Source organism: Leguminivora glycinivorella, chromosome 17 (genome assembly GCF_023078275.1).
Source record: "Leguminivora glycinivorella isolate SPB_JAAS2020 chromosome 17, LegGlyc_1.1, whole genome shotgun sequence".
Taxonomy (NCBI): domain Eukaryota; kingdom Metazoa; phylum Arthropoda; class Insecta; order Lepidoptera; family Tortricidae; genus Leguminivora; species Leguminivora glycinivorella.
The window spans coordinates 4,153,828-4,172,930 of NC_062987.1; the positions used below are offsets into that span (position 1 = coordinate 4,153,828).

Genomic DNA, 19,103 nt, shown 5'->3' on the forward strand with positions numbered 1-19,103 from the left:
AATGACGTAAAAATTACCTTGTTTAGGGCATTCTGCCAGTGTTTTTATACATGCTCTCTGTGGTGCAACTACACTAAACGTACTTATAACTCGCTTCGGGTTCAGTATAACAATGCGTTCAGAATACTCATGAAATTACCTCGTTGCTGCAGTGCAAAGACCATGTTTGCTGATGCGGGAGTACCTGATTTTTATGCAATCATGCGGTCGCGCATAGCTTCGGTCTGGGCAAACGTTTGGCAAAACCCGCAGCAAAATGATATTCTGGCGCTGTTTACTGTCAACCCGAGCAATCACATTCTAAGGCAGTGGACTACCGTGCACCTGAACGCAAACGGCAAATAACATGTAAGTAGTATATATATTTTTAATTTAATTGTACAGTATTTTATATTCTATTGTATTTTTTTATTGTTTTACAACAACTATGAATGTAATATTCGAAATAAAGAATTTTATTATTATTATTATTATTATTACTACTGCCTAAGTGCCTAAAACCATTATAATTTGACCCTTAGTTCCTCTACTGAAAGTATGCAAACATGCATTTTGCAGGTAGGTACACCTATATGTATTTCGTATGTCCATATCCAAAATTTTCTCCTTAAATCCAATTTATCGCAATAACGCCTTCCGTCATCACTCAACAGATCTCACTCATCTTTATGTTTAGTGTTCAAAAACTAGATGTATTTTTATAAAATGCCAGGAACAGGAGTTAAAAAAAAAAATATATAAAATTAATAAGAAGTTCTCGAGATATTTTAGTGATGTGACAGACAAACGAAAAGAGTCGCGCCATAAGGGTTCCTGTTGTACCTTTTTGGTACGGAACCCTAATAACGGCCAATTTATACTGGTTCTTTCCTTCGCTCGGAATATAGAGGGCACTATGACCTTTGCATTTCCAAAACGACCAATCCATTGTTACGATTGACCTTGGCGCCGCCTATTGTTAAAGTTTTCAATTTTCTTGTTAGTATGTTACCTTGATGATATACAATTAGTGGTCGTAATTTTTTGGCACGCTTATGTAACTGGCTTAGTTTTGCTCTAAATAATATTAAACGCACTAGTTATTTTTATCACTAGCGTATGTGATGCGCAGCATGGTGATTTGATTGCAACGTAATTTTATTAGTATTACTTGGTATATATTGCCTATTATATAACGGTGGGTGCCGAAACGAGCGTAACGAAGTTTTTATTAGCGTTTGTTTACTTTTTTGGAATTATTAAACTGACAGAGACAGCTACCATTATCAGACAGCGCTACCATTAGATACCACGATCTTGGCAAAACAAAAATGTGGCGCCCCTTGAACTTGATGAAGTTCGAATTTGGCACCCCTCCTGGAGCCGACGCCCGGGGCACCGCCGGGCGCTTCGGTTTCGCTCCCCGTAGATCCGGGCCTGAGTAGCCGTACTTAGGTTCTTGATCTGGACAACTTCTCCGTAAGCGAAAAGTTCTACAAAGTCCTTTCCGCAGATAAATCCATATTGGAAGTTCCGTTCCGCTCAACCGCCCGCGCTTCACCGGGGTGTGAACGACCGCGATTCGCGCCACGACAGGTGGCCAGTGTAGACAAAGCATTCCATTCCACATTAGTGGGAAACTTACTTCCTTTCAAACGATTGTATTATAACAAGTTTTGATTGGATTAATATTAAACTAGCAGTCTGTGGCTATATTTGTACGAGTACTAAGGGATTTTAATTAGACGGTCATGGGTTGCAATTCTGGCCTGTAATACTGTGTAGTGTATGATACTATGTCCTTGTTCCTATAAACACATTTCGGAGGTGGAGATAAAGACGTTGTTAGTACAAATGTATCTGCTTAGTAGGTATAATGAATCTGTAGGTACAAATATTTCATGCTAATACAGTTTTCGAAAAAATACGAAGGTAACGGATACCGCACTAGGTACCTACAGTCGAGTAATAATTAAGTATGCGTAGGTACATTTTTTCAGATTCAGATTCAGATTCATTTATTTCATAATACAAATTACAGTATAAATTGCATGTCAATCTACAAGAATTCATATTACGATCGTCAAATACAATAATAAGTATAAATAACTTCATAACCTTATTTCACCTTATTACACGTGAAAGTGAAGTAGGTAATGTAGGTATATACAGATATTTATTATGAACTTGACTGTACATATGCAATGCAACGAGGTTCACTTAATTTTATTTCAGCCTTTTCCTTAATTTTATTTAGATTTCATAGGATTTGGTTGAGTTTTAAGACAATGAAATTGTAGAAACTTATGCCTACGTGTGGCTCCATTGTAACCGGGAAAACTCTTAACAAGGAGGGGTTATCCTGAAACTTTGCGCTCGCATGGCAAAAAAAATTGTCGCCTGCAGTAATTCCGGATCCATATTATTATGAACATCAAATTCTAAAGAAAAGAGCCTTCTACCCGACCCGAAAGGCCAACAGTAGGTAATATACTTCTGGACGTGAAGCAAATCTATTCAGCCTAATCTTCCCTTGATCGATTCAAATTGTAATTGATTTTCTATCCAACGAATATTATGTAATCCTCACCGTGTAGTAATTAACAAGCAATTTCTATTAACAAATGTCTTATTAGCTCTCGGAACAAATCAGTCTATAGCGTTAGATTGGTTTCCATTGTTCCTGACTAGCTGACCGTCCCTGGGGGTACATTCCTATTGCAATCTTGCACGCTAGCGGTGGAAAACCAGTATAGGTGTTTTCATGAAACCTCTAAAAGAAACTCAGAAACAATAAAGCGGTAGACCCGAGGTTAGGCAAGCGATGAGAATAAATCCAGATGGGTTGCGCAACGTAATGCAGCAGGAATTTCACGGAAAGTCAATAAAATTTAGTTTTTACCTAACGGTAAGGCACGCGTCTTGCCTATTAACTAGGTATTAAAAAGCAAATGATAATCACAAAGAGACTAACGTCTAGGATGGTCCTAACCTAAATTAGCTTTTTAGGGTTCCGTACCTCAAAGAGGAAAAACGGAACCCTTATAGGATCACTCGCGTGTCTGTCTGTCCCTCTGTCACAGCCGATTTCTCCGAAACTACTAGACCGATTTACTTGAAATTTGGCACACGTATGTAAACCTGTGGCCCAAAGACGGACATGTAATATAATTAAATGAAATTAAACGAAATTTAATCATAGGGGGTAAAATTGAAAATTAAAAATCAAAGTTATTAGAACTATATTGTGTTACATATCAAATGAAAGAGCATTTTATAAGCATCTCAAATATATTTTTTTTATAGTTTTTATTTTGGTAATTTAGAAGTAATTTAAGAAAATAAGCAAAAAATGACCATTCCCCCCCCTTATCTCCGAAAATACTTAGCGTAAAATTTTCAAAAAAATACACAAGATAGCCCTCTACCTGTAGATTACAGGAAAACCTATTAGAAATCTACAGTCAAGCGTAAGTCGGACTTAAGAGAAAAAAACTCAAATTGAGATTTTCACTCACTGCCGCTGCAAGTACTTACTAAATGTTTTGAAATTTTGTGAGCGCCATGGACAGATAGAAAGAAATTCATTTCTGTTTAGAAATTGTTAAAAATTTTAATCATTTGCCAAAATGACTTAAGTTCCTATTAAAAAAGAGGCGCTTAAGACTGTTTAGAACTGCACTGACCATAATATTGCTCTAATAAGTCCAAAAAATTGTGTATATATACGAAAACAAAAAAATTGTGCCACCGACAACCAAAATCTGAAGTCTATTTGCTCTATCTCTTATAGTTTCCAAAATGTACGCAAATTTTTGAAAGTACAAGTCTAGTGTACGTTGCTATCACATGTTGTCAGGCGCTCATGACCTTTTTGTATGGAAATGTCGAAATCCGACTCGCACTTGACCGATTTTCATAGAAAGTTGTGTTTTATTATAGTTTTGAAGGAGGTTTCATGTTTTTAACTACCAACGCAAAAACGACGGAGTGTTATAATAATAATAGGTTTGACGCTTGACATGTCTGTCTGGCATCATAGCTCCCGAACGAATCAATCGATTTTGATTTAGTTTTTAATGTTTAAGGTGAATTCGTCGAGAGTTTTTTTTGTACCACGCAGGTGGCAAACATGCATACGGTCCGCCTGATGGAAAGCGGTCACTGTTACATATGGACGCCTGCCACTCAAGGAGTGGCACATGTGCGTTGCCGACTCGACTCATTAGAAACTTGTACAAACCTGTACTTAGAAAGGGCCTGGGTGCTGACGACTCAAAGGACCGAAGGAAGGAGGAGGAAGGAAGGAAGGAAGGAAGGAGGAAGGATCTATTGTCCTAATTACTTCCGTAGGTCCTCCAGTCGCCAGCATACCGCACCCTCGTTGAGCTCTGGCTGCCTTACTCACCGGCAGGAACACAACAATGAGTAAAGTCTAGTGCTACTTGACTGCGGTCTTTTGTAAAGCGGAGGTAATTCCCCAGTTAGACTCTGCTCTACCTTAGAGTATATTCAATTTAGTATTAGAGTTATCAGTCAAGAAATTCAAATGCAGCGCCATCTATTATTAGTTTGACAACTTTTCATGTGACTTTCCATGCATAAAGGTTCGCACAAATCTCAAGTCGCGTAAATTACTTAGTAAATTTTGCCGAGAGACGGCGCTAAATACAATAATACTCATTAGAGTACCTATACTTCTAGTCAAAGACATATATAACTCCGTATAGACAGATAAAGTCTAAGAATAAAACTTACTTACCTCAGTACCACACAGAAGAAGGGCTCAGCTAGATGGCGCTAATATTAATATTTGAAATTTTAATAGTACATTACTACAGAGGCCGGGACAAAAGGCAACCCCATTTCCCGCCGAGGTATGTATAGTGCTTTTCTCAAACATGGTATGAAATAAATAAAGTCTACTGAAAATAGTAACTTTGGATTGCTGTATCTCCTAAACGGTGCGTCGTAATGGCGCAAAAATAATCGAATTTTCGTTCCCCTTTGATGCCCCGTATACGTTTTATAAAAAACCAAAAAGTTAAAAAAAATAAAAAAAAAACGAAAAAAAATTTTTTTGTATGAAAACGCACCCAAAATCAAATATTGTCTAGGGCTCGTACCAGTTGCAGTCGGCACGTCTATAAAGCCCCTTATAGTTTTTTTTTAATTGGCTAAATACCTGGATGTTATGTCACAATTATCTGTGTTTGGAAATTAAAAAGAAGACTTTGCCGGCCTTGGCCTGCAAGGTTTGTATGAAATTCCATTATCTATCAATCGTCCTAGCCGCACCTGCAACGTCATACTTCGCTGCCAATTATAAGGCACATAACATCAATATTTCATACCATGTTTGAGAAAAACATATTAAGCTAAGAATATGGGCCAAATTGTCAAAACTGAGGTTCAAAAGTCTTAAGCCTACGTCGAGAGATGGCAGTCTATGCACTGTGATTACACATTCTACTTTGATTCTAACTCTATAATACTCGATCTTCTTTGCTTCTTAGCACACCTCGGACACTGGGGATCAAATATTTGAAAGAGGCGCATTCCTAGCACACAGTCTTAGATCGTGTAGGTGAACGTACTATGCTTGTATGCGTGAAATTTAATATGACAGGTCGACTGTTCGTGTTATTGACAGGCGGTAACTGTGAGGTAACCGGGAGGGGGTTGGCGGCACTTTCAGCGGGGAGTGGGGGTGGCCATACTGTACGATAGTACTCTTTATTATACTGTGCTTCTAGACAAGTCTTATATGAGTACCAATTGTGGTAGGGGATAGTGAAAAAATAAGATCAGATCCCTCAGAGGCAACTAATATGGGCGTAGCGCAAGAATCGTCAGTATTTAACATACTTTTTTCACTTCTCCTTAACGACCTACCGGTTGCGATACAGGCTGCCAACATTTTAATGTACGCCGATGATGTTGCTGCCATAGTTACTGCACCAACGTCTGAAAGTCTTCAGCGAGCCTTGAATGAAACGACAACTCAGCTGTCTCAATGGTTTGCATGGAATGGCTTAGCTTTAAATCTCAAAAAGACTCATGTTGTGCATTTTAATCTTTCGGGCCGCATGACCACGCCGTTGATAGTTCATAATTAATGGGAAAATACTAACTTGAACAGGCATCCACGACTACTTTCCTAGGTTTAAAGATTGATCAGGGCTTAAAATGGGAACAGCAAGTAGATAAACCGTGTGGTAGTCGGGGCAGTGCGTGCTTTGCCTTAGGTCGAGTTGCAAAGTCTGTGGCTCCAGAAGTAGCCCGGACATGCTATTTCGCCACTGTCCATTCATTAATACAGTACGGTGCGGAGCTCTGGGGACATTGTGCTGAATGGGAGAGGGTCTTTCGCTTTCAGAAACGAGCTGTCAGGATCGTTGCTCAGGTACCTGTAGACAGTAGACACTCCGGCCAAAGAACTCTTTAAAAAATAAGAATCCTTACACTCATTACACTGCCTGCAATAGTTATCATGCGGGTAGCCATTTATGTAAGAGAGAACTTGGCAGCATACAAAACCAGGGGCGGCTCACTCCGCGATTCTATCGCCGCGCTACAAGTACATGTCAGCGGCCGCGAGTTCGCGGCCCATTCATTGGCGACGACCTTCGCGCGGCGCAATAATAGTTATTTGTATAATAGTTATTTATAGAATCATGAACTTGCGAGTTATTTATAGAATCCTGAACTTGCGAGTTTTTTAACACACGAGAAGTAAAATACATTTGCACCCGAGTGTAACACAAAACTTTTCCCCTCACTGTAGCGAGGAAACTATAACGCAAAAAATGCGTTTATCACTGCTTCCAGTAGTTCCACAGGTGGTAAATGATCTTTATTACTAGATTCACCTACTTTTATCAATTTTAAAGCAATTAATTTGACTTTATTCAAGGTCAAATTACTTTACCCACTAGTGGATAAAATGCGTTTTTACCCGCTGGTATTAAAGGACAAAACACGTGTTACCGAGCTAGTGAGGGGAAAAATTCAATGTTGGCTGCTCGCGTGCGGTCCGTTTGATAATGTAGGTAAGAATTTAGAATGGCGTCATTTTGTGAACATCAAAGGAGTGAGCCTTCTGTACTTGTACACATATTCTGTACTTCTGTACTTGTACATATATACATATATTCTGTGACAAAACTAACAACATGTGTTCCAAGTACAACATTCGAAATGCCGGAAAGTTAGTAGGTATCGACCGTAAATTGGCGAAATCCAATTTACGGTCAAATTAACACATGTGATGGACCCTGCCGTCTGCCGTCTATAATAAATTGCCGCAATATCTGGTTGAAGCGCCTAGTGTTTTTGTCAACTAGGCAGGTAACTACAATGTTTAACTTAAAATGGGACTAGACTTTTTGGTACGGGGAAACTTGCAAAATTCTTGCAAATAATGATATGAAAGATATTATTTTCTACACAATCTTGTTTGTATCACATTCTGAATATAATTTCAAAATGGATTAGCCACTCAGTCGTTTTTGATAGCTCTAGTTACCAGCTGTCACCTTTATTACTTGACTAGCATTTTCCCGCGGCTTCGCTCGTATTAGAAAGAGACAAAAAGTAGCCTATGTTACTCTCCATCCCTTCAACTATCTCCACTTAAAAAATCACGTCAATTCGTCGCTCTGTTTTGCCGTGAAAGACGGACAAACAAACAGACACACACACTTTGCCATTTATAATATTAGTATGGATAAGTAATAGAGTCCATTGAAAATTTTATAGAGCAATTGAGTTTAGGGGAACGAAATGGACGCCCAAGACCACGCAATGTGAAGGATAGGAAGTGGGAAATCCCAGGCCAGGATAACACTAAGTACTCTTAGGGCCACTTGCACAACTATCAAATTCCATATAAAATAACCACGGGTTAACCCTCCATTTTCGGTGGTGCCAGTGACCTAAGTAGGTACCTAGACGAAGACTTAAAATTCTGTTAGGAATTAACTCGTACGAACTAAGTAGTTAGCTGTTTTGAATATAAAACAAATTGCAATACGGCACCAAATACAATGAAAAATATTTACAGAAAAAAAAGTTAAGCTGGTCTTCTGAGCATACAGAAACTTAGAATTCGATTCAATTTGTTTTATTTCCGAGGCGGCAACTTGTTGACTTCTGATTCGTTTAGGTTACTTTTTGTACTAAGTTATGGTCAATATTGACAATTGATATTGAGGCCCCGATTTACCTCGCTCTAATAGCACGTACTACTTATTTAGTAATAGGTATTATACAAAAACTATCGAGAGAACGGTAGGTTAGTTATGTTGCACGCTAGTGTACCATTTATAACAGCCCAGTGTGGGAGCACCAGTATAAACTCAGGCAAATAAAGCACTTCTGCAGTTTTCTAAGAAGCAGAACATTAGCCGAAATTCAAATTGCACATGCAGAACTTTCCCACACCCCCGTTACGTAACAAAGAAAACAGAAAGTTAGAAGCACAAAAGCAATAATGAACTTTGTTATAATGAGATTTGTACGGAACATAGCTGGTTAAAAACGAGTTCTTACGGGGATGCATAGTTCAGAAGTTGAGCCTTCTAAAGTATGTGTATCCTGTGTATGTATTTTTAAGTAAACCCACTATTATTAAAGTACAAACTGAAATAAATATCATAAGATAAAGAGTCCTAGGCCTCCAACTGTCCAGAGCGTGATTGGAACCGGTATCCTATGTTTACCGGACCAAATGGCCAAGTATAATAGTCGAGGTTTAGGCATCCGTCCGGTAAACGAAGGACGCTAGTTCGTATCCAGCTCTGGATAGACTTTTGAATTTATGGTACTGGCTGAGGTTTGTACCTGTTCATGTCCTAAGAGTGTGATTGCCTCGGAAAAACCAGCTTCCTACCGACTTATCAGTAGAGTTTGATGGGTGGTGGTCTTCAAAATTTACAAGCATTGGTACTATATACCTACTAATGCGGCACGTAACTTTATTTTGCGGACTGTAGCCATTACATGATAATAATACTTATTAGTAATACTTATTAATATAATAAATGCCCAGAAACGCATGGAATTCAACAGTTTACTATACCGCTATACCCGATTCGCTTTGTCCGTCTGACACCTCACAAACATTTAATAAATAAAAATAAGTAGTTATATTATCGCGAGCGTAGCGAGCGCGAAATTTTTTTCTATTATTGATGGGGGGGTCTACATAAGCCCCTGTCTTTCATAGGCACACGTACCTACGCGAGGCTAAAGCTTTCCTGCGAAACTGATAACAGTCGGAATTGAGATTCATCTCAAGGCCAAGGCAAGACATCGGAGACAAAAGCAAATCGCGGCAAAGGCCAACTTGGACAGACATTGAAAAATCGAGATGTTTGACTTCAACTGCAAAACTGCAGAGCTTGGAATTAAATAGGTTAATTATGCTCTCATGTTGTTCGGCCTTTGGCATATTTTGGGGAATTTAGACTTTAGTGTGCTTACGTTCCCGACTTCTAGGCCTTTTATCTCGTCATCAGTTTAATTTTTATAACACTAAGAGTTAATTAGGCCACAGTAACTCGGTAGTCAGCGTCGGGATGCCATAATGGGCATCGGTGGTTAACCATGATTGTGTCGGTTTCCTAGTGATTAGAAGTTCGTTCATTATGACGCTTACGCTCTTTTGATTCATACAAAATTGCGCCTCTCTGAGACTTTTTGCGCCGACTGGCTTTAAGAGGGACTCCGCTTTGGATTGTCGGTCATGTCATTTGGATAGCGACGAAACTTTGTCTTTGTCGCTCGGCCTCGCAACAATGTGGTTCGTCAAGAGCTATTAGATTCATCTTTCACGGCGCCCTAGCAACAGCTCCCACCTTATGAATGTTATACATTTTGGCATTGTGGTGCAATTTTTCAGATAATCAGAATCACAAATCTAGACTTTAAACAGCTAAATAAAATTCGATCCCGGTTCCTCTCACCAATTTAGGCTATGTGTGCGCCCACGTAATGACGATTTTGGCGCCCCCTTACCATTCGGCGCCTAGAGCGGCCGCTCCACTCGCTCTACCCTTAATCCGGCCCTGCCGCTATACCCAACTAGTCTGTTGATAACCTGCAACGGTGGCAGCACTGACGAAATACGCCGTAGAGCCGGTATGGCGAAGAGTGCTATGGCTAACCTCGATAAAATTTGGAAGAGCAGAGGAATCCGACGTCAAACTAAACTGCGATTGGTTCGAGCACTTGTCTTCTCGATATTTATATAATGTATGGTGTCGAGACTTGGACCCTAAAAAGCTGTGACGTGGCTAAGATTGACGCTTTTGAGATGTGGTGCTGGCGAAGACTGCTACGTATACCTTGGACAGCTAGAAGAACTAACATCTCTATTTTGGAAGAACTTAATATCACCACACGCCTCTCCAAAATATGCAAGGAGCGAACCCTTAGATTTTTCGGTCACATCACCAATGCATAATATGGAGAAGTGTATATATCATCTTGGGGCGAATGAATGGTAAACGCGCTTGGGGTCGTAAGAGATGGTCTGACTGTGTGAAGAAGTCGACTGGCGGCAGCCTATATCGAGCAGTCCACATGGCTTATGACCGGGTTTAATGGAGACACGCTACTTGTGGTCGCGATCCTCAGCATTGAGGGAACGAGGAAGAAGAAGAAGGAAGAAGAAATAAGACAAGAATAACTTAAATTGTGGAGGAGATTCGAGGCATATATGGCTTTCTAAGTGAAATTTAGCAAAAAGAAGGGTAAAAGTACTAAACACGCAGAAGCGAGATTTTTATAATTATCGGACAACTAGACTCTGATGAGATCGTATTGTTCTGTGAATAGGTGTGACGTAGATCAGCCAAAACGTACAAATCCTCACATTTTAAAACTTTTATTTAAACAGGTCAGCATTGCACTTTCTGAGGGGTTGATAAAAACATGCAAAAATTTTAAGAAAAGTTTTAAAAATAAACAATACTTTTCAACCATTTATAAGTCAATGGCTTTTAAATTTAAGATAAGGTGGTTGCTTCAACATTTCATACATAAGAGCCCCGTTAGTAGCGTTAGTGATTTCCACTTAAAATACTATTAAAGCGCTTAACAAAGACTTTTATTTGCACAAAAGCATAGCGATCGGTGTGCCTACCTACTTAGCGCGTCATTATACTCAGTTTAAACCATTGACTTATATAATAATTCGTAAGGACGTAGTACACCAAGACCAAAGGTATCTAAATGGTGCCAGCATATCGTTCTAAGAAAACCGCAAGAATGTGAGCCAAATGTGCTGTCTATGCGACCAATTGCTTGCACTCTACGAAGCTGTACCAAGCTCACCAGTCTTGGAATTGGCATTAAACTAAAATGTTCAATTGACTTTAAATGAATTGCTTAATCTTTTGAAATCTTTGGTTTAAACTATTTAGATTTGACTTCAGTCGCATTAATGTACTGTAATTTGACAGAGTGCTTTATTATGACCGCAATATGAAATACAGATGCGGGAACTTCGTACTACCGTTCGTACCATGTGCTACCATTTTATGAAATATAAAAGAAAGCAGATTTGTAATTGTGAATAATTATCTAGAATCTGTAGAGTCTGTAGTGTTATTTAGTTGATTGATTAGTTTAGAATATTTAGTTGGTAATTTAACTTAGTAAACGTAAGTAAAAATGCACAGTTTAGTTATTAGTTACTAGAATGATTTTTATTGAGGTGCTATCACAATCATCATCCTCCTTGCGTTATCCCGGCATCGGCATTCACCACGGCTCATGGGAGCCTGGGGTCCGCTTTGAAAACTAATCCCAAGATTTGGCGTAGGCACTAGTTTTATGAAAGCGACTGCCATCTGACCTTCCAACCCGAAGGGTAACTAGGCCTTATTGGAATTGAGGTCAACAACTCAACATCATAATCAGATATGAAATTTAATCTATCGCCACGTTTCTGGTCCATCAGCAGATCAGCTCCATGATACCATAATATTGCATCGTCACATGATTTACACAATTGTGTGCAAAATTTCAGCTCAATCGGTTAAAAATATCTGCTTTAAAAGTTGCATGATTTCACCCGAATATACTAACATTGCAAGTTAAATAAAAGCTTGCAAAAACGCCTAACTTGCGCATTTCTTAACATTACTTGTAGAAATAATACCTACTTTATAACTAAAGACATATAAATAAGTTGGAAAAACTGCTATAATATTATAATTTGTTGCAAAAAAATTCACCACAGTACTGGTACCGGTACCATTGTCTATAATAGACATGTCCCATTCCCATCCCTACGGCTAATCGTAAAGGCGCGCCATTATTTGAAACGACCAATGGCAGCACCGTGCGCTCCCGCCTCACCCCGCAACACAGACCAACCCCTATAGACATCTATTACAAGACGACTCGCGGTGGCCAGCCTTCCTAGTATTTGCACTGATATAAGCGCGGGCGCTCGCCGTGCCCGATCAGTATCGACCAAGTAACAGACCCGAAAGCAGCGCGTGTTTTTCGCACAAAAAAATTGGAAAAGGGTATTTTGATGCCTTAAAGATGTCCACCTGTAGTGTGAAATGGTGTGGAAAGGTAACAAGAAGCTCAAATTTAAAAACAGACGGCATTACATTCCACAAATAAGTCATATTTATAATTTATTCAGAGCCGGCATAGGTCAACTTACATTGGCCACTTACGCGTCAGTAGAGGGACAGTCATACTTCTGTCCCTTTCATCTGGCGCGACTGCCCGCCGTCCTTGAAACGGCCAATCACAGCGCGCTTAACACATTCCCCGCCCGCTCCTCGCACCCCAAACACTGGTGACTCGTATCGCGAACCAAATATACAAGACTGCCACTCTATAGGAGGTTCTCTGTGCCCCGCAAGGATTGGTGATTTGCGTCTCGAACAATATCGCTTGCTTTAGGCTTCTAGTGGGGTGTTCTGTGGTAAAAATATAAGCGTAGTGTCTATGTTACTCGTGGACCACGTATTTTAAAAGGAGTAAAATATGAAACACAATTAAAAAGGCTTACCTACATGACTCATATTTACCTTGCATCAAACTTCCATGCCAAATTCGCGTGCCCCAGTTTAGACTAATAACTTTCTTAGACAAACAGCTATGTAAGGAATCAGGGCATCTTAGCGTGAAATATGGCAAGGTTGTTTTCACACGGAGTACGTGGTGGTCAAATGGTCACTCTCGGTAACCGGGCCAACAACGCAATTTCAACCATAACGGTTACCGCTGTGGCGGTAATGCAAATATTGTCATTTGCTGTAAGCTTCGCCGCTGTGTAACTTAGCGTTTGTTATGTATTTTATTTAATGTTAAGTGGGTGAGGGCATGAGGTGGCGAACGCTACAGCGCGCATATGAGTTCGTGTGAATTACGTGTACAGTCAACCAAATTAGAATCCTAGGCTACTCTAGAACCCTGTCATATTGACACCGTGCCTTATTTGCTATAGAAGTCAGTTTGAAATTACTGTGAAAGGGTTCTACAGTGGCCTAGGATTATAGATTGATTTGTACACTTGTACAGTCTGACCAAAAAGAGTAGAAATTAAAAAGTGGCAACATCCCTTTCAAATCAATATGTACCTATTGTGTGAGAAACGCACGAGAAACGGGACGACACTACGATGTTGCCACTTTTAAATTTCTACTCTTTTTGGTCAGACTGTAGAGGGTGCAGAAGTTTTCATTTAGGATAATTGCGAAAATTAATTTTAACTAGTGAAAACTACGTTTTAAATATCTCCATACGGAAAACTAGTTTTTATAAAGGTACGCTCGTTTCCCCAAAAATGGATTACGTAAGACCGTAAGTATGTATTATTTCGGTAACATAAACTTAGTTTATTTTTAATTGCAAACTTAAACGGACTAAAGAAACCATTTAATTATAAAATACTGGTGGATTCATTGCCATCATGACAAAAATGACATGTTACATAGATGTCAATAGAATTCTAATGACTCCTGTTGTCAGACGTAATTTTTTGTTGTGAATGTTTATTTGTATTTTATGTTTTTCAAAATTGTTTGTGTAATGTGATCGATCTTCCGAACGCCTAGTTTAAGAGTAATATTTTCATTAAACATTTTTTCTTCATTTTCTTGATTTGTTGTTCAAATCAGCTTCATTTACAATGGGATTAATTAAAGATCTATTGCATGTGAGTAAACTAAGTAATGCCCTTCTGATACTTCTGCTACAGGTAGGTGGATTTACAAATAAAAAACCAGATTTATTTTCATACCCCGGTACGGTGGCAAATATTCATACGGCCTGCTTGATGCCATGCAATCAGCTATGGACGGTAACTCTGGAGTCCTCGAAGTTACATCATCGTCATCATCATCATATCAGCCCTTTATCGCCCACTGCTGAGAATAGGCCTCTCTTCCAGTACGCCACTTCTCCCGGTCCTGGGTTAGTCTCATCCAGTTGTGACCCGCAATTTTTAGGATGTCGTCGACCCAACGAGCCAACGGATAACAGGCACTTCTTACATTTGAGTCCACCATTATATTATTATTGAGCAAACATTATAGTCCACCTGCCATCACTCTGCCTAGCAACATGTCTCGCCAAACTCCATTTTAGTTTGGTAATAACGAAAGCTATGTCTTGCACCTTAGTGCGACGAAATGGCGACGAAGGATCTCGGTATTCCTCACTCGATCTTGCATTTTGATATCGAAGTTACAACAATGAGGCTACCCCAGAAGACCTGCGTGCATGTGATTAGTTATTATTGCAATAAATTGCATAAAACATGTTACCTTCAGATGGACCATGAGAACCACCTGCCAGTCCAAATAAAGCCCAAAACCGCGAACCAACACGATTGCCTCCGCACCAGCGAGAAGATCCGGTACCTCCTCGCCCAGTTTCCTCCAGCGAAACCCATTCACGATCTACAGTATCCTAGATACAGTCACGTAAATAATAACCACTATATTAATAGAGTCTATGCGGAAAGAGAAGAGTCGTGAAATGTTTGAGATTCAATACAACCTACGGGTCTTCCCTTTCCGCATTCTGGATAACATTTTTTTTAAAGTGATTTTCTTGAAAATATGTGCCTAACGGGATGTTCACGTATTGGCAAGGCTCATTACTGCCTTGTAACTTGAGCTTAGTGCTTATAAACTACTAGTTTTTGCCCGCGGCTTCGCATGCGTTTAATTCGAAAATTGCGGAATGCTCCATACAAACTTCCCCCCCCCATTTTAGGAAAGTTGGGGTTAGAAAGAGACAAAGTAGGGTAGCCTATGTCATTTACCATCCCTTCAACTATCTTCACTTAAAAAAATCACGTCAATTCGTTTCTCCAGTTTCTCCGCTTTGCCGAGAAGACGGATAAACAAACAGACACGACACACACACTTTCCCATTTATAATATTAGTATGGATGATGCAATAATATTAATCCAGGATAGAAATATAATAGGTTCATGTTATTTGTTAGTAACATTTGGTCGTTAATTAGGTTTTTCTTTCGAAATAATAGGGAGTATTTTTTCCCGATTTAGTAGCCGTCTAAATGTAACCCGTAGGTATAAAACCCTGCCTCTAAATAATGATGGTACAAAAAACTTCACTGTCTTTCTAAGTGTAGACTACTATTCACGTTCCAATATTCTAACGATTCCAGGACCAACTCTGTGGAAAGTGTACAGCCCCGCTTTCCAAATCTAATTCCCACCCGATTCCTCCGTTTCCCGACTATAGCCTGGACACAGAAACGATTGCTGGCCGATCAGGAAACGATCCAGCTAGGACACAGCCCGGCAGTGTCAAGAAGGTATGTAACCATATTTTTAATGGCGCTCTTTCGCTCTTATCTTTACTTTGATCTACATTGAAACGCAGTAACTCTATATGCACCCCCTACATACTAATGTCTTTTCACTGACAGAAGAAGATAAGAGTTTTTTTTATAGTAGTGACGATATATTATTATGTTTCACTATAAGCTTAGGAAAGTGGGGGTTAGAAAGAAACAAAGTAGGGTCTCCAAGAGTTCATGGACAATTAAATAACTTATTTATTTATTTATTGACAATTAAATAACTTATTTATTTATTTATTTTGTTTTTACCTAGTAAAATGTGTAGTGTTAGTGTTTAATGTAAATGTAGTTATAGCATATAAATATGTTGCCACGCCCTAATAGGGTCCATGAGCACACCTACTTTGTAACATCTTATAACACCATGGATGCAATAAAGAAATATGAATATGAATAATGAATAAGTAGCATCAAAATCCATTTTTGCTAAACAGAGCTTATCTCCCGCATTGATGATATTGATTTGTTGGTGTCAAAAGTGACGCTTTTTCTAATCTCTAATATTTGTTGTTTATTTAATTCTTTACGAAAAATATTACTTTATTTACTTTCTAAGTTTACTTTTTGAAAAATACCTTTTTGGTGAAAAAATTAGAAAATTATGCTCATGCACGTGGCTTTAATTTGCCATAACATCTTTTTCATCTTTCTGATGTCACTGTACCTTTCAATTGCTAAGACATTGTAACTACTGTAACAAGCAATGTATTGTGTTCTAGTCTGAAATAAACATACACATAGCGCATAGTTTGTAAAATGTCAAATGCTTTAAACAAAGTCCAAAATGACCGATTACCTAATTGGCGTAGTGATACAATCGGCGAGCTATGGTCGTGCCTCGGGGTCCGTCTATGGCGTGCCCTGTCTATCGTCCATCGGCCTGACGCCTCTTCAGATGTATACAGTCAATACAGACAATTCTAAAGCTGTGTCTATCATTCAACCCATTGGATATTTTTGACATTTCAGCGAATGAGTGCAAAGTTACCGATTGCTATGGTCGTACAGATGTAGTCCAAAAAGAGTTGCTTTCGTATTGCTACTGTTACACATGCTCATTACTAGCACGAAAGCATGCCACTATTGAGCAATTGCTACTTAGTAGCATGTGTGTCGAAACATTGCTAATAATGGGCATGCGATTTTCAAGTATGCTCAAAAATCAACGACCCTACGGAAACGTACGAACGTGTCATGCTATTTCAGTCAGTCTCAGTACAAGATGTACTAACATTGACTGAACTAGCATGACAAATACGAACGTTTCCGCAGGAAACCCTTTTCGCCCTACATATGTACCGGGTTTGTGTCTATCGGCTGTCAAGCTTATCCAGATACATAATAAGATGCAAGTTGTAAGGATTTTCGAATAAGTTCTCAATATTTTTGAAAAACAAATACACTGGGGGTCAAAGAACATTTACATTTCCCAAAATTCTCAAAAGATATTGTTAGAGAAGGATTGAAATCCATCCATGATTTACAATTTTACTTACCTCCCGTATAATGTTTCTAACTTATACCTGTAGTCCTATACTTAGTATACACAATCTGGTGTGAACGTAGCTTTCCACGTCTAGTATCTTCCGCAAAACAATACGGTCGTGTTGACAAGAGTTACGTGCAGATCTCCCTGTTCTGTACTGTTGGAATGCCTTGCTTGTTACCGGTGGAATTCGGCGCTTTACGTGCGACTGGGGAAGATGGCGGCTTGATTTATTTTCACAGGAATTGAATAAAAAAAATACAATAAAATTCCTTGCCTTTTACCCAGAATAATAGTGACGGACATCTATGTATTTAGGAGGTGAGTGCGGAGCCGAAGCTAACACGTAGATCCGACAGAGCCCATTTTGCTTAATTTTTTTATTTTATTTATTTGGGGCATCAACAGCAATACAAAAAACCGGCCAAGAGCGTGTCGGGCCACGCTCAGTGTAGGGTTCCGTAGTTTTCCGTAATTTTCTCAAAAACTATTAAACCTTTCAAGTTCAAAACAATTTTCCTAGAAAGTCTTTATAAATTTCTACTTTTGTGATTTTTTTCATATTTTTTAAACATATGGTTCAAAAGTTAAGAGGGGGGGGACGCACTTTTTTTTCCTTTAGGAGCGATAATTTCCGAAAATATTAATATTATCAAAAAACGATCTTAGTAAACCCTTATTCATTTTCAAATACCTATCCAACAATATATCACACGTTGGGGTTGGAATGAAAAAAAATATCAGCCCCCACTTTACATGTAGGGGGGGTACCCTAATAAAACATTTTTTCCATTTTTTATTTTTGCACTTTGTTGGCGTGATTGATATGCATATTGGTACCAAATTTCAGCTTTCTAGTGCTAACGGTTACAGAGATTATCCGCGGACGGACGGACGGACGGACGGACGGACGGACAGACAGACATGGCGAAACTATAAGGGTTCCTAGTTGACTACGGAACCCTAAAAAAGAAGAAATTTATAACAGAAGGAACCATTTAACATAGCCAATAACAGATGTCCACAAGTAGGTATACAATAAACATGCAAAAACTAAATGGTAACAAAAAATAAATACGTTTTGATACGTTTTAAGAAATAAGCGGTTCATGTTGCCTTTATTATTAATTTAAATGGTAGATCTTCTACCCGACAACCTTTAGATTAGATTTTAGGTCATTATCGTCAACATCATTATCCGCCGATAGATGTCCACTGCTGAACTGCTTGTTTGTATGTGTCATGTGCCTTATGAAGTTATGATGATTTCTGTCCGGCTTTGACAACCTAAGTACTTATGTACCTAGGTAAGAATGAAAATAAGCTTACAGTCTGTACTGTTTTAACCCGTCGTAGTACCTACGTAGGTAATAGTAAAAAAAAACATATTTAATTATACTTTGACATAATTTTTTAAAGTTCAACAACGTCTTATGTAGGATCCTAATCAAACACAGACAAGCGGTTAAAGTAACCCGGAATTTCCATAAAATATAATTACGAAAAATTTGAGGTAACAACAAGCAGATTTAAGTAGTCCTCAAGACCGCAAACGACATTATGACTTCGGCGATGACAATATGTGCACAGTCGAGGTCATCGGTGACCCCCAATTGAGTCCAATTCAATTCAAAATGCATTAAGTCCTAGAAAGTTTGTGGAAATGTGAAAAGTACCATCACACCTTCAACTCCAACTGCATGGCGTCTGGTCAAGTCGCTTTGTGATGGTTCAGACCATCAATAAAATAACGTAAAGTTGACC

General features: G+C 38.9%; 1 protein-coding gene across 2 annotated transcripts in view; it reads left to right on the plus strand.

Moving 5' to 3' along the window:
- Nucleotides 1-19,103, plus strand: part of LOC125235173 — a 36,484-nt gene that overhangs the window by 11,992 nt on the left and 5,389 nt on the right. The window contains exons 1-3 of one of the 2 annotated variants that reach the window (XM_048141629.1): nt 13,655-14,170; nt 14,787-14,939; nt 15,656-15,805. In XM_048141629.1, coding sequence (XP_047997586.1) covers nt 14,144-14,170; nt 14,787-14,939; nt 15,656-15,805 — 330 coding nt within the window. In that variant the 5' untranslated portion in view covers nt 13,655-14,143. Of the gene's footprint in view, nt 1-13,654; nt 14,171-14,786; nt 14,940-15,655; nt 15,806-19,103 lie in introns of those variants that run through there. The other variant, XM_048141630.1, reaches the window with a different exon arrangement.